This window comes from Sardina pilchardus, chromosome 1 (assembly GCF_963854185.1).
Source record: "Sardina pilchardus chromosome 1, fSarPil1.1, whole genome shotgun sequence".
Taxonomy (NCBI): domain Eukaryota; kingdom Metazoa; phylum Chordata; class Actinopteri; order Clupeiformes; family Clupeidae; genus Sardina; species Sardina pilchardus.
In genome coordinates, this window is record NC_084994.1 from 16,025,550 (window position 1) to 16,041,212 (window position 15,663).

The following is a 15,663-nucleotide window of genomic DNA, read 5'->3' on the forward strand; positions in this document are numbered from 1 at the left end:
TGCATTTTGGGGCCTATTACATCGTATCGCATCGTATGGAATCGCACTGAATCGTTCTGTTCTGTATATATTCAATATATTTATTCATGAGGATGATTTATAAACATTATCCCTTCTTTTTTATTAATGAGAAATCATTTGTCTTTTGTCACATTTTCTTACAGACTTGCTGGCTTCAATCTCACACATAAGTCCTGTGAGCTTGTGACCTCAGTTCTGCAGTCTCCAAACTCTTTGATAGAGCTGGACCTGAGTGACAATATCTTGGGAGATTCTAGAGTGCAAATTCTTTCTAAAGGACTGTCTAGTCCCCAGTGCAAACTGCAGAAATTAAGGTTGGTGATTGGCATTTCTTTATTGCTGTGTATTTCCTGTTTACGTAAGAGAGCCACGTCAGCATAACAGTCAAACAGTCTATCTACATCCCTGTACTGTGGTGACTTAGCCTTGTGAGTAGCCTGGCTGACACCAAACCAATTTTCAAACGAGAACGGCTCTGGATTCTCCCAGTTCATTATGAAAATATACGGTCATATAGTTTTTTTTTGTTTTTTTTTCCTTCATATTTTTGGTCAACGATTCCCGGGACACCGTAACACCGGGGCACATGATACTTGGTAGGCATGTAGCCCCAGTAGACTTTTATCGGAAAATGTTGTTTCGTCCCCGGGGTCACTCCACCCACCGAGGATGACAAAATGTTTATGGTATGTTTGTCTCAAGAGCCTGCATCAGCTTAGCTTATAACCCGTCATTTGTGATTTGCACCCCAATGGTAAAAATTGAAAATGCAATGTAATATTGCTTTAATTGCCCCTATCTTCAGACGAGATGTTATGAACTGCACCACATTTCATGTGTATGATGAACCTGACACCCTCTGGGAGTATGCCCAGTTTTGTGGAATTTCATCCATGGGGGGACATAAAATAAATGGATGTTGTACATTCAGGACTGTATACCCATCGGCCTGTAGATGGTGATATTAAGCAAAGGGTTGCTCTGGGTGCTGGATGCTACGGTCATACACACACACACACAAACATGCAGGAATGCACACACACACACACACACACACACACACACACACACACACACACAAACACAGACAAGCACAGGCACACACACACACACACACACACACACACACACACACACACACACACACACACACACACACACACACACACACACAAACACAGACAAGCACAGGCACACACACACAGTTTAACTACTTTATTTATGTCCGCAATTCATAATAAATGTACAAAAGGACATAAATGTTACAGATGCAGAACATTGCTAAGGCATGATCCACCAATGTGAGCATGATGACAATTCAAACAGCAGATTTTATGGATACACACAACACCTTCTTCTCCATATATGGCGACTCCCAATAATGGAGGATATTGAGCAGTATTTGGCAATTTGCTTTGCCCTTGCTTTTGTAAAGCCAACTATCCTGAGACCCCTAATGACAAGCCTATGCACGTGGCCCAGGCTGCCAAAGATGAGCACCAGATATTGACACTTGTAGCCAAGGCTAGTTATTGTCTGTACAAGAGGGTGATATTTTACTAGCTTTGTTAAGTAAGCCTCCTCTAGACAAGAATCAAAACAGCAGCCTACTTCCAGGATGAACACATCCCTATTGTACTCATCAATGACTACAATATCAGGCCTGGTGGCACTTAACTCAGAGAACACAGACATTTCTCTGGAACACCTGGAAAACATTTGTTGTTTAACAACACAATTTACATGTATTGACACATGTGGCGAGAATAAAGATGGTAACTTCTCAGATATAATGTCCACAATCCTGTCATGCCTGGATATGTAAAGACCTTTGTAAAAAAGACAGCCATTTAATATGTGTGACATGGATTCTATGACTTGCTCTTGTCCATGATGCATACACAATGGTGAGTGGGAACGAGGATACCAGATTGACAGGTTTAACCTTGTTGGGTATACATGAAGCCTGGCTTTGACTGTGAAAATGAGTATGTCTTCATCAATAGATGAATTGTGAAAAATTGTGTGTGAGATGGAGTGATCAGCAAAGGGGATACATGCAAGCTTTCCTTGGAGTTTTAATCCTCTCCAATGTCTCTGACGCTGCTGATGTTTGATTGACAGCAGAGACGCACGGCTGTTTCCAGGTGGAACTGAATAGCGCAGACCGTCTTGCAGTACTGTTGCAGTCACAGTGATGTTTTCGTCCTTAATCATCACTTCATACGGTGTAACATGTGTGGTATCGACTCCAGACCACTGCAAGTCAACACCAGTCCAATTGCAGAGATCGTTGAGATCAGCCCAGTCCGATCTGACCCCAAAACCGGCGGCATGAGTGTCAAGTTTGCCATTCGCTTTCTTACGGAATCCTAGAAAGCTGGGTTCCGGTTCTCGGGCGAGGGGGACTTTGCGCTTCCCAAGGTCGAGAAAAAGGGAAGCACGGGCCATCTCTCTTACGGTGCTATCGTCACTGTTTAGCATGCTTAGTAAGTGCGACAGTCTAGTGGCGATGTAAGTCCACTCGAAGTCTGGAACTCCTAGGCCCCCCTCACGTCTGCTGTGATGAATGACATCGCGGGTTGTGTGACTGTTCAGACCGAGCCATCCTCTCACTGTCTTAACAGTTGTGTTGTTTAAGTCCTGCAGAACTTTCCTTGAAATATGCACATTCGAGAAGAAGTGTTGCACTTTTGATAGAGCTATCTGTCTGATTGCATCTATTTTCATGAACAGTGGCAATGGGGATGCGTCAATTTTTTGCAACCTTGTGGTGTATTCCGTAATTATTCCCTGTATTTGTTGGTCCCAGTCGCCAGCAACGTTGAATCTGTGTCCAAGATAAGTGTACGAATCATGTCGGGAGTAAACTCTTATTATTTTTCCACTGATTTTGAATTGTGGGTCACGGTCAGATTTTGACCGGTACCACCTGTTTCCACCGCTCCTTCTCTCGTAAAGCACTGCGCATTTGGACTCCTTTACTTCGAGGCCCGACCACTCTAGGAAGGAGTCTGTTTTGCGTAGCATGTTATGAATGATGTTTTCCTAACGAGACGACATTTGCACACACACACACACACACACACACACACACATGTGCACACACACACACACACACACACACACACACACACACACACACACACAAATACACACACACACAGACACATACTTGTGTGCTGATATGAGAGAGATGATGATGATGATGATGATGATGATGATGATGATGAGAGAGAGTTCCTCCAGAAGAGTGAGCAGGGCAGAGCCTAGCCAGCCAAAGACAAAGAGAGTAAATAGAAGAGAGAGAAGAATCCTTATTCTTTCCCTTAAATATCCCAAACAGAAATGAACATACAGTATAGATGGCATTCACATCTTGTCTGAGAGCAGGGGTTGTGTGCACAACTCTTCAGACTGGGCATTAATTATTCCAGGAAATGGATTTGAATGGATGGGTGGTCAGATGGATCTGCCAGGGCAAATTCAAATGTGCTCTCAGATGGAAATGGGTTCCCAGGCCAACATGTGAGCCTCTTTCTGAGAGAGTGAAAAGGCTAATGTGACTTTTTACCCTTTTTATCATTGCTGTCATGAGTCAGAACGTAATGCAAAAATGGCAATTGTTCAAGTCTCATTTTAAATCTTATAAAAAATGATGAACAAAGAGGCGTGTAGGCTACATCATCCTCCTGAGACCTGGCCATTCATTTTTGTCCTCTGTAGGGGACATCAGTCTAAGTCTTATGAATGAAATACCATTCATGCCAACTATTTCAATCCTTTTGTACTCTCAAGAGGACATCCTGGGCTTTCTGGTGATACCACAATTATGTGGGTTGGGTCAACAGATTTCACAAATTTTATTTTCAAAATGGCGGCTATTGAGTTTTTTTCATTTCATGGCAGTAATAGAGGTAATTGACCATTTTTGGTCATTATTATGTGTTTTATTGCACACAGTCAATTTGTGTCATAAAAATGACAGTCTCAACTTGAATTCAGAGAGATTTCAGAAAGATCCAGCAATTTTAACACCTTCAAAACATGACTTTTGTTCAATGTCCCCTGTAGTGGACATCAGTGATGCGCAGGTACGTGTCTGAACGACCCGCCCCGCCCCGCCGTTTACAACTAACCCGACCGCAACTCGGACCGCAAAAAAAAAATATTGAATTACAGGACCCGACCCGCTTCCCGACCCGCTTATTGTAAAAAGTAGTCTAACTTAGTCGTAGCGTCATTGAGCTATGCAAAATTGGTATCTCATATGCATGTAAAACAATGATATAGATTGCCTAATTATATAGGCCTATAGCCTATAATTGCTCAGAATTTGGGAAACATGCATTTAGTCTACCTTTTTTTTGTTCCGTGTCAGCATTCATCCAAAAATGTGGCTGTTTGACTCAACATTGAACATAATTAGCCTAGGATTTTCCTATACAAATTCTGTTTCAGCCGTTCCTCACATGAATGCCTTGAAGCTCTCCCAAGCATGAAATGCAGGCATAGAATATTATTAAGAAACTCTTTATTAACGTCTTCATCAATGGACCAAAAGTCCATTGCCCTCGCGATTATAAATTGCAGCGAGATGAAACTTTTATTGCACGACGTGGGGAAGAGCAGACGTGGGGCTTTCCAACGAGCCACTAGGCCTATAAGTTGCGCAAGGACGCACATATTGCATGCCCATACCAATTGTAGGCTATATGCCTTGATGACATTAAATTAAGAAGTATTTCCTGATTTGGGAAACTTTAAGTTTATTTTTCTTTCCATAATACCATTCGATCTATCTTGCTGCAAATTATCAGACTTGAGAAACACGCATTGCATCGGCAACTTCGCTGCTCAGTAGACGATTCTGCCACTTTCTGTAGAGGCCAGCAGTTCGAGATAAAAGCTGCAGATCATAGACAGAGAAAGCATATGCTCTGAGAACAGAACACAACTGCATGTCAAGTGTAGCCGAGGGTCTGTCTACGCAGAAACAACAAGTGCATTTCTACATGTTCGTGACAAAATGTGGGGGATAGAATCGCGTTTCAGTGGGAATGCTGCAACTTATGCCTTTCTCTTCTAAAGACAATTATGTACGATATAAATGACAATTTAATTTTTTTACCGACCCGACCAAACATGACCCGCATATCATTAAAAATATTTTTTCTTGACCCATAACCGCGGGTGACCGCGGGTGACCGCGGTCGCCCGCTCGATTTGGATCAGCCCGCGCATCACTGGTGGACATCGGGACTTAGTACCCCCTGCTTTTTAACCAATTTCTAAGTTTTAGAAGGCAGAGGGTTGAGTGAGACAACAATGTATTTTCTACTTATTTCTAATAAATAAAAGGAGATACAGGATAAAAGGGGACCCCTTAAGGTACAATATAGCCCCAGAAGCAGTGTGTAAGCTAGAGCGGTAACACTTTACTTGACGGGTTCGTTCATAACACATTCATAACAGCTGTCATGAACTGCACATGAAGCATTCATGACTGTTTCATGAAACATGACTCAACATTCATACCAACCCTTTCATGAATATGGAAGACAAAACGTCAAAAACTTGTCAACATAAAAGTCCAAAAATCGCAAAGCAGCATTGCTGTCTTTTTTGTTTTAGCCAACCTGATCATGTCACATCTTAGTCAATGAGGAAGTCCAGTGTCCAGGAGAATTTAGTTTTTTGTTTGTCTATTTTATGATTGTAACCTCTGCATATTGTAACAATGCATAATTGTCTACACCAGTGACTGTATATATAAAACAGGAATGTCCAACCATTCAGAGGTCCACAGATGGTCAGCAATTCACTTCCCAGTATGATGAATTCTTCACAACTCGTATAAAGTGACATTTGAAGTAGACTTAATAAAATATTCTGCTTACAAACGCTGCAGAGGATTCTCCTGTATATGGATTACTAGATTGTTGGACTTTTATTTTGACATGTTTTCGTCGTTTTGTCTTCCACATTCATGAAGGTGTTGGTATGAATGTTGAGTCATGTTTCATGAATCAGTCATGAATGCTTCATTTGCAGTTCATGACAGCTGTTATGAATGTATTATGAATGAACCCGTCAAGTAAAGTGTTACCGCTAGAGCTTTAAGGTTTATTAAGAAATAAGTACATCGTAGGTGAATTTGCCTCAATGTACATTGCCCAGTTTGTAAAAAGGTGTATTTTGGGCAACTGATTACTCCATTTACCTGTAAATGATTATTTGCCACTCCTAAAAGTGCTTTCACATTTACAATTTATCCATCAAGCATCCCTTTAGTGTACCTCTGCCATCCTAGGATGCCCTGAACACTAACGTTTCATTCATCTCTTGGGTCTTTGGCACAGGGGTCAGAGGTCAAATAATGAGAGTCCCTATCATGGTGTATACTCTCTGATGCCCTCACAGCAAGCCATTGCACTTCTTCAACACATGTTCATTAAAGGGATAGTGTAGTAACCCCTCCAAACCTAAAACCTAGCTCTACAGTGTGCCATGTATGCAGACTGGCTGCAACACTGATGAGCCAGGCTCATTATTAAGGCTGTCTGAATGCTTATTCAGCCATTATGGCAACACTTCATTATAGTAGCCATCTCTGAAAGCTATGTTAAAAACACTTGAGGGGGAGCAAACCCTTTCTTGGCCACCTATTTGCCTGTAATATCTCATATACCCTAACACTCCATTGACTTTAATGCAATACTATTACTACACATTCATAATTCCCATAGGGTTAGGACATTTGGATAGTCCCGATGTCCTCTGCAGAGGACATCTGATAACACAGCAACTAAGAACATTTTTGGATTTTGTTGTGCTGCAGCATGTTTCTTTAGACCAAAATACTTAAATCACCAAAAAAAAATCTCAAAATTAAAACTTTTTTTTTTCCGGGTCTCAGGAGGTTAAGCAGTTTAATGAGTCTAATCTATCATTTAATGCTGAGAGAAATCTGAAATTCTAGAGATGGACTCAAGTCTCATTTGGATCTGTTTGAGCACTGAATCCTGGAGGTTTACTGAACTCCCTTGTCAGGATTAATACAGTTAATCTCTCTCTCTCTCTCTCTCTCTCTCTCTCTCTCTCTCTCTCTCTCTCTCTCTCTCTCTCTCTCTCTCTCTCTCTCTCTCTCTCTCTCTCTATCAGGCTCAGTAAGTGTGGTTTCTCAAGTGAAGGATATGTCTGTCTTGCTCTGGCCCTTTTGTTAAACCCCTCCTGTGTGAAAGAGCTGGATGTGAGCAACAATCATCCAGGAGAATCAGCACAGAAGCTGTTATCTGCTACACTGGAGGATCCTCACCACAAAGTTGAAGCACTGCAGTATGTACTCTAGAAACAGAACACTTCAGTTACATTCCTAGTTTCACAACTGTTTTGTTTTTCTGCATGAAATGGTTTTGTCCACACAGAAAAAGTAACAATATGTGGAATTTACAGGTTCAACACATGATAAGTGGAGAGGACATGTGTATGTGAAGATCCCCCTACACAAGAGAGGACAATGGATTAGATATAATGCATATGTTTTACATCTGGAATAATAGTGAAAACTTCAATACTCCTAAGGGGGTAGAACCAGGAATATGTGCTTTGCTGTGTCAGCAAGTGTAGTTTAACAGTCATGTTATCTGCTACTGTCATGTCTATTCCTTTTTCAGACTAGCTGGCTGTAAACTCAGTGATGCATTTTATGAGATTGTGAGACAGACCAAGCATAGCGCTTTTATAAAAAAATAGAAAATAACATCTTTTCATTTTACACCGTCGCTTCTGTTATCAAGGATCTTCTTTGGCTGCTGCTATTTTGATTCTTTGATGCACCGTTTCTTGTCCTCAAACTGCCACAGACAATTCCCAGTAGCCAGAGAGGGTTTAAGTGGAGATAGTAATGAAGGATCTTTGCTTCAGCCTTGTCCTCCTCCTGCAGTCATGGAGATAATAAACACCAACGCAGTTCTGAACTCCCGGTCGGCTGAATGGCACTTTAAAGCGCTGAGGACACTAGTGCCGACATGAGTGCAGCACACTCTGCTTTCAACATTCTATTACATTAGATTCCATTGTTCTCAACACCGCACACCAGTATCACACTTTGCTGCCGTCGCCATGGGAGCTCCATAAAATCCATTATTCATCCCGTGTTTGCCAGTTAATAACTTTGGTGCTGAAGTGTGTGGCAAGTGATGAAAGCTGGTAGTTTGAATACGAATAGTCGTTGTCTGATGATGTCATATGCTTTGGACGTTGTCGTTTCATTTTTACACTGGTTTGGAAAGAGTGGTTAAGTTCATTAAAGAGACCTTATGCAACTTTTTCATAGTCATAAAATCGTTCAGAAATCGTTGTTTTGCTTGACTGACCAGTTTTATCAAGAACAGTAATATTTCTTCCCGCCCCCAGTGTCCCTATCCGCTATTGCAACCTTGCAGTTTGTTAAGGAGATCCTGTTTACATCTGTAAGGCTGAGACGCATAAAGACCAAGAAGAACCACGCTTGGAATTTATATATTTAAATATAGCCTATGTATAAATATACACGCTAAAGCTGTCGGGGAAGCTCTGCAGAGAAATATGCAAGCATAAAACAAGCGAAAATGATTGTTAATATAGACTTCTGGAAGATTCAGAAATAATAATATAGTTATAATCATGTGATCAAATATGTGATTAATTGCAACTAACTCGAAATTCAGTGATGTATCACATTTAAAAGAAAATGAATCATTTCACAGCCCTACTTAAAACATTTCTTTTCAGCAGAGTATATTATTTTGAATTAACCTGGCTTGCTGTTGATTTTAATCTTGATGCCTGCCTTTTATAATATCCTAATGTATTTTTCTTTCCTTTACTATTTGTAGTCAATTTTGTAGCTTTTAAGATGTCTTGTGAATGTTAAACGTGTTACTAATTATTGTCATTATTATTATTATTATTATTATTATTATTTAGCTGATATCCTTCACCTTTTATCCAACCAGCCACACATCTGTGTTGAATTTGAGACAAAATATCTTATTCCTGAACACTTAACACATAAACAATTAACATTATCCCTTCTTTATCATTAATGACTAATCATTTGTATTTTGTCACACTGTCTTACAGACTTGCTTACTGCAAACTCACATATAAGTCCTGTGAGCTTGTGGCCTCAGTTCTACAGTCACCAAACTCCCTGATAGAGCTGGTCCTGGAAACCAATGACCTGGGAGATTCTGGAGCTCAGCTTCTCTCTAAAGGTCTGTCTAGTCCCCACTGCAGACTGCAGATATTAAGGTTGGTGTTAGTTTATTAGTAATTACATTGTGCCATATTGTCACAAAGTGACTAATGTGAAGTAGAATCCAGACTGCAGTGTGGGCATTCAAAATGAACGTAACCAATGTATTATAAGATTTTGAGTACACTGGGGATCATAAACAACTGGAATAACATTACTTACAAGTGGATATTATGAACTTTGTATACTGAGCAAAACAAACACAATCTATTAGTTTTCATGAGTCAGGCTAGTTGTTCAACTACCAGTTTCTACTGTTGAGCCCTACTTGAGAAAGGCACTTAATCCTGAGTGCCCTTGCAATTTAGATACACTTTTTCACTAGGAGGGCAGGTGCTCCTAAATTGCATTGCATTCTCCACATTTTTAGCTACATTTTCATGTACCAGATCAGCATTTTCGTTGCTGTGAATCTTTAGTGAATTGCATTACAATTACTGTCGGGGCCCTCCTCGTTGGCCACCTTTGTTATCACCTGGCTCGCCTCAGCTATTATATGTGTCCAGTTACTGTCTCTGTTCTTATTCTTGGATTTTGTGACATTGATTCGCAATTACCGTGGGGCCCTCCTCGTCTTCGTCTCACCTCAGCTTCGCTCCTTCGTCTTTGGTAAAGTTCCCGGTAGAATTAAGCAAGATGAGAATTAAAGGGTTGAAATCCGTACTCACACGTGTGCGCCCTTTTTATTTTTTTTCTCCTCGCACGTATTTTTAGGCACATATGTGAGTAAAATGCTCACACTATAGCCCTGGCAAGTCACTTTGGAAAAAGTGTCTGCTAAATGAATAGATGCAAATTAAATGTAAATGTTACTCAGTTGAAGTAGAAGATCTAAGACACCATGTTTATTGTTTGTTCAGAAATGATAAAATCCATACAAGTTAGCACTTCACCTCTACATTGAGCTCATAGGCAACAGCTCTGTTGCACATTCCTGCAGTCAGCACACCAATTGCATGCTCCCCCATTGTGACATCAGTAGCCCTGTTTACATGAGGTGAAAACTCATGGCATTTGGCACACACATAATTTGGTACAATGAACACACAGAGATAAAGGCTTGACCCCGGGCGTGGCCCAGGAACTCCATAGCGCCCCCTTATGTCACTGCGACTCTTGGTTGGCATACAGTTTTCAGCTGAACACCACATTTGGTAGGCGTATGTAACATGGAGGAACAGGAAGAACATAGACGCCATCAGGGCAGCAGCTGTCACTGTGTCAGCAAGACCTGCAATGTAATGTAAATAATAATGCATAAACTGGTGACCGGATTAAAGCAACAATGTGATCAAGTGTGTAAGAGCATTTAAAATCCACATTAAAAAGGCCAACCTAGTAGCACAAAGAAAATACATCTCAACTTCCCATCAGTTTGTCTCTGTGAAATGTTGCGAGATAGCTAACTCAGGTGTGGGCTGTACGATGCAAATGGATTGTGGCGTTATCTTTACCATTCAAAAAATCAGCAGATAATTTGCACATGTTGTGTATCACAGGCGTCCAAATGTTGTATTATGGACAGGGGCAGGGGGGTTACAGGCTGAAATAAATTGTGATCAGCAAATTGTTTCACCCCATACATAAAAATCGGTAGGGATGTGGACCTCCCTTAGACTAACAGAGGGAGGATGGGGGTCATGCACTCACACTCATACTCACAGTCACACACCACACACCAGGCTTGTGCAAAATTCAGAATTGAATTCAGAATGACTCAAATTCCAATTCAATTCTTGAATTTGAATTGAAACCGGGTCTTCAATTACAATTCAAAATTGAATGAAAATAAGAAATTGAGAACTGATGCATATGTACTGTAGTAGGGCTGGGCGATAAAATGATAACGATATGTATATTAACTTTCACAGACACACACACACACACACACACACACACACACACAGACACACACACACACACACACACACACACACACACACACACCATACATACTGTATCAGTTATACACACTCATTGTTATTCACAGTTACTGTTATGAGTAAAATAATTTCTCTCTCATCCGCATTCCTCTGCATATACAGTATTATTTGTCCACTCAACCGTGTTCAATAGATAATTACGGCACTATTTGATTGTTATGGAAATTCAGATGGATTATTTCTCCTACTTCTCTTTACAGCCTGAACAACACACACACACACACACACACACGTGCGAAAACACACACGGGAAGTGTCTCTGTTACTTGTGACAGCAGCACTCTCTCTCTCCCATACATATTCACAAATAAAGGGTTACTGTTAAGTCATGAATAAAAATAATTTCTCTCATCTATTGTTATGGAAATTAAGATGAAGTATTTCTCCTACTTCTCTTCACAGCCTGGACAACTGCAGCATTGGGGAGGAAGGCTTCACAGCTCTTGCATCAGCACTGAGATCAAACCCCTCACACATGAGAGAGCTGTTTCTGGGAGGGAGTGAAGCAACAGACTCAGGAGTGAAGCATCTTTCTTCTCTTCTGGAGGATCCCAAATGTAAACTGGAGAAACTAAGGTGAGTGTCACAAGACCAAATACTAAATTACTATCAGTGAATTTGACAGTGAATTTTAAAACTTTACTCAAAAACAAACCCTCATCAAGCAATGCACAAAACTGATGCTGCAGGCAATATTTCTTTCTTTCACTGTACCATATGTTCAGTTACAGTGACAAGTCAATCAACAGAAAATGGCAAAATTATAGTTCTTGCTACTGTAAAGTGTAGAAAAATAAAAATCTGTACACAAACAAAAAGTACTGTACACTCACAGTCACAGAAGAAAAACTAAAGCAGCAATACAAACAAGTAACAACAATACATAATACTCTAATCATCTCTCTGTCTAGCTGGATCAGGCCATAAGAGTTCACCACATCACAGGCTATGGGTGCCTCTCATTTGGGCTTTTATACGTCCTCCCTCGCTCCTCGGGCCTTGATCCTCACTGATCAACATAAAGAATGATGGGGCGAAAACAATGGGATAGTCTATCCAGTGTTAGTTATAGATCAGTGGGAACGCCCCTCGAGGATCGAGCATTGAGGATCGAGGAGGCATGTTGTGAAGCACCTGCCTGCATAACACACCTGAGTGCTGCGTTTTCAATTTTGCACATGTGTGCTTACACACCTGGTGGATGTGATTATTCAATTTGTTCATTAGTGTGGTCATTGGCAAGCCAGGGCTTTGTAATGAGAAGGAAGTACCTAACAATCTTCATCTGTGTCTAAGGTGTGAAAATGTGTTCTACGTTTTGACATTCACTGTGTGTAATGTTTTGCAAAAGTGTGAAGCTGAATTTGTGCTTACTGTTGTACTACTCTGCGCAGGTGTTTTGCTTCTTAAGTGTTAAAGGGATATTCCACCATTTTTTGGAAATACGCTCATTTTCCACCTCCCCTCGAGCAAAACAATCGATATTTACCTTTTTCCCGTTCATCCAGCCATTCTGTGAGTCTGACGATACAACTTTTAGCTTCAGCCTAGCATAGATCAATGAAACCTGGCGTTTTTCTAGGCTGATTGCAAACGTACCATGGGCACAGTGATATCACGCACTACTTCCTAGGGCTGGGCGATAATTCGATCTCGAATCGGGATCGCGATAAATAATTTAACGATTTCGATAATATGCTTGGGACATATAATTCGATATGAATTTTTAATATTCAACGTTCGGAAAGCTGCACCGAGCGACAGTGTTTCAGACGGACCCTTTTCAAAGCTGCGCTTCTTAACACACGCATGATGCGACTGAGAGGCGTGGTGAAAGTAAACAGCAGAGTTGCAGAAACACCTGGATGTTTTTCCCTTTCAGTATGACGTTTAAGGCTTAATTTTCACTTTGATAACGGATTTATTTATGGCTGTATGCACATAGTGCCTTAAATGGTTTCGTTAGTTAAAGAAAAAGGTTATGGGACTTACTGCATTGAAAGTTATTTTCCGGTAGCCTACAGAAAAGATTGTTCTGCTGAACAGCTGTAACTAGCTGGCTAGTAGAAGATGTTGTTAGTTAAAAACCCACCGAACGCAGTAAAGCTTAATGATCTTATCATTCATCTTACCTTAATAATATTGGCTGAAATTATCCAGGTAGCAAGTAAAGCAACTAGATGTACCGCAAAGCGATACACAATATGACCGCCGCTCAGTCTTGCACATTCTCTCCGCAAATATCAATCACGCTTTTGTTTCCATCGCCTACTCCATCCCCTATTGCAACTTTTATGTATGTAAATGAGTGTGTGCATGTGTGCGCTTGCTTTTGTGTATGAGTGCTTTTCTGTCTCTGTCTATGAGTGTGTGTGTGTGTGTGTGTCTGCTTGTGTGTGTGTTTTATGTGTTTCTATGTGTATATGTTCACTGTGTTCTCTGCTGTCACTGTCACTCCAATATCCGATCACACACACACACGCAGGCACACACTCTCACACGCATGCGCGCGTGAGTGCACACACACACACACACACACACATATGCAGGCACACACTCAAACACACGCACATACACACACACACACACACACACACACACACACACACACACACAGGCACACACACAGATACACCCACAGAGAGAGAAAGAGAGAAAGAGAGAACACACACAGAATACACACAGATAACACAGAACAGACACAGACACAGAGAGAGAGAGAGAGAGAAAGAAAGAGAACACACACAGAATACACACAGCACATGCACATACACACATATACACACATGCAAACACACACTTGTGTGTGTGTGTGTGTGTGTGAGGGTGTGTGTGTGTGCATGCGTGTGGGCATGTTTGTGCATGTGTTATGTACATGTGTGTGCTGCTGTGTGCGTGTGTGTGTAGGTATGTGTCTGTGTGTGTGTATTTATGTGTGTGTGGGTGTGTATGTGCCTGTGCTTGTCTGTGTTTGTGTGTGTGTGTGTGTGTGTGTGTGTTCCTGCATGTTTGTGTGTGTGAGTGTGTGTGTGTGTATGACCGTAGCATCCAGCACCCAGAGCAACCATTCTCTTTTAAAACTTATATATTTAAAAACTAGTTCATTAAAGGTTTCTAATGGTGTTTCTAGGACAAAAACTAGCAGAGATTGTGATGTGTGTTTGGAACAGTTTTTCAAATCCCCAGCGGGGGATTTAGACTCCAGAGGGTTAACACCACCATCTACAGGCCGATGGGTATACAGTCCTGAATGTACACATAAATCCATTTATTTTACAGCCCCCCATGGATGAAATTCCACAAAACTTGGCGTATTCCCAGGGGGTGTCAGGTTAATCATACACATGAAATTTGGTGCAGTTCATAACATCTCATCTGAAGATAGGGGCAATTAAAGCAATATTACATTGCACTTTCAATTTTTACCATGGGGGTGCGAATCACAAATGACTGGTTATAAGCTAAGTTGATGCAAGCTCTTGAGAACAACATACCATAAACATTTTGTCATCCTCGGTGCCACGGTTCAAGTAGTTCAATGTAGGAAAAACTGTCATTTTTGGGCTTCGGGCGGGGGCAGCGCGGGGGTGGATAAGAATTTCATTGATTTCTAAACACTTTTACCTCTGGGTTGAATCCACTTCACATACAGCTCCTTCAATCTCACGTACAGCTCTTTCGGATTCTCCTCTGGCTCCACCTCCAGGGATCGGAACCTCTGTCTGTATGTTTCGGGATTGATGTCATACTTCCTGAGTATAGCGGCTTTGACTTTGACATAGTCCAACGAGTCCATCCATATGGACAAAGGTGCTCCTGGCCTTCCCAGTCAGGAGAGGTATAAGGTGGAGCGTCCAGTCCGCTCTTGGCCAACGGCAAGCTGCAGCAACACGCTCAAAGGTTATCAAATAGTGTTCGACATCATCAGAGTCAGTTAACTTGTTTGATGAGATCCCTGTTAAAAGGGATCTCATCAAAATCAATTAACTTATAGAAAACAACAAAACAATAGAAAGGATAACAAAACATTTCTCTAGAGATTACATTAATCAATAAAGTGTCAAATGAAATACGTGTTGTGTGATCACTGAAATGTTATGGGTTGTGCTAAGTGCATATGTATATGTATAAGAACGTATCGGGAATGCAGGTATGTACGCTTGTAAGAAATGTGTAATTAAATAATTATGTAACTAAGGACAATAACACAAGAATAAATGCGTGCAAGGGGAAGGGCTACTTAGTGGGTTTCGGTGTCTGAGTGTGTGGTCGCGGGTGCGACCATCACAGATAGGCTTACCCCAAAGTAGCCTACCATGACATGAAACGAAAATGAGTCTGTAACCTTTACGGGCAACGTTAACTTTCATAATAACTAGTTACTACTACATGTTACTG

General features: G+C 41.1%; 1 protein-coding gene across 1 annotated transcript in view; it reads left to right on the forward strand.

Annotated features, from left to right (window-relative positions):
• LOC134076696 (NACHT, LRR and PYD domains-containing protein 12-like) overlaps nt 1-15,663 on the forward strand; it is a 78,123-nt gene that overhangs the window by 32,179 nt on the left and 30,281 nt on the right. Inside the window, exon 5 of the mRNA XM_062531877.1 lies at nt 11,725-11,841. Within this exon, the coding sequence (XP_062387861.1) occupies nt 11,725-11,841 (117 nt within the window). The remainder of the gene's footprint in view (nt 1-11,724; nt 11,842-15,663) is intronic.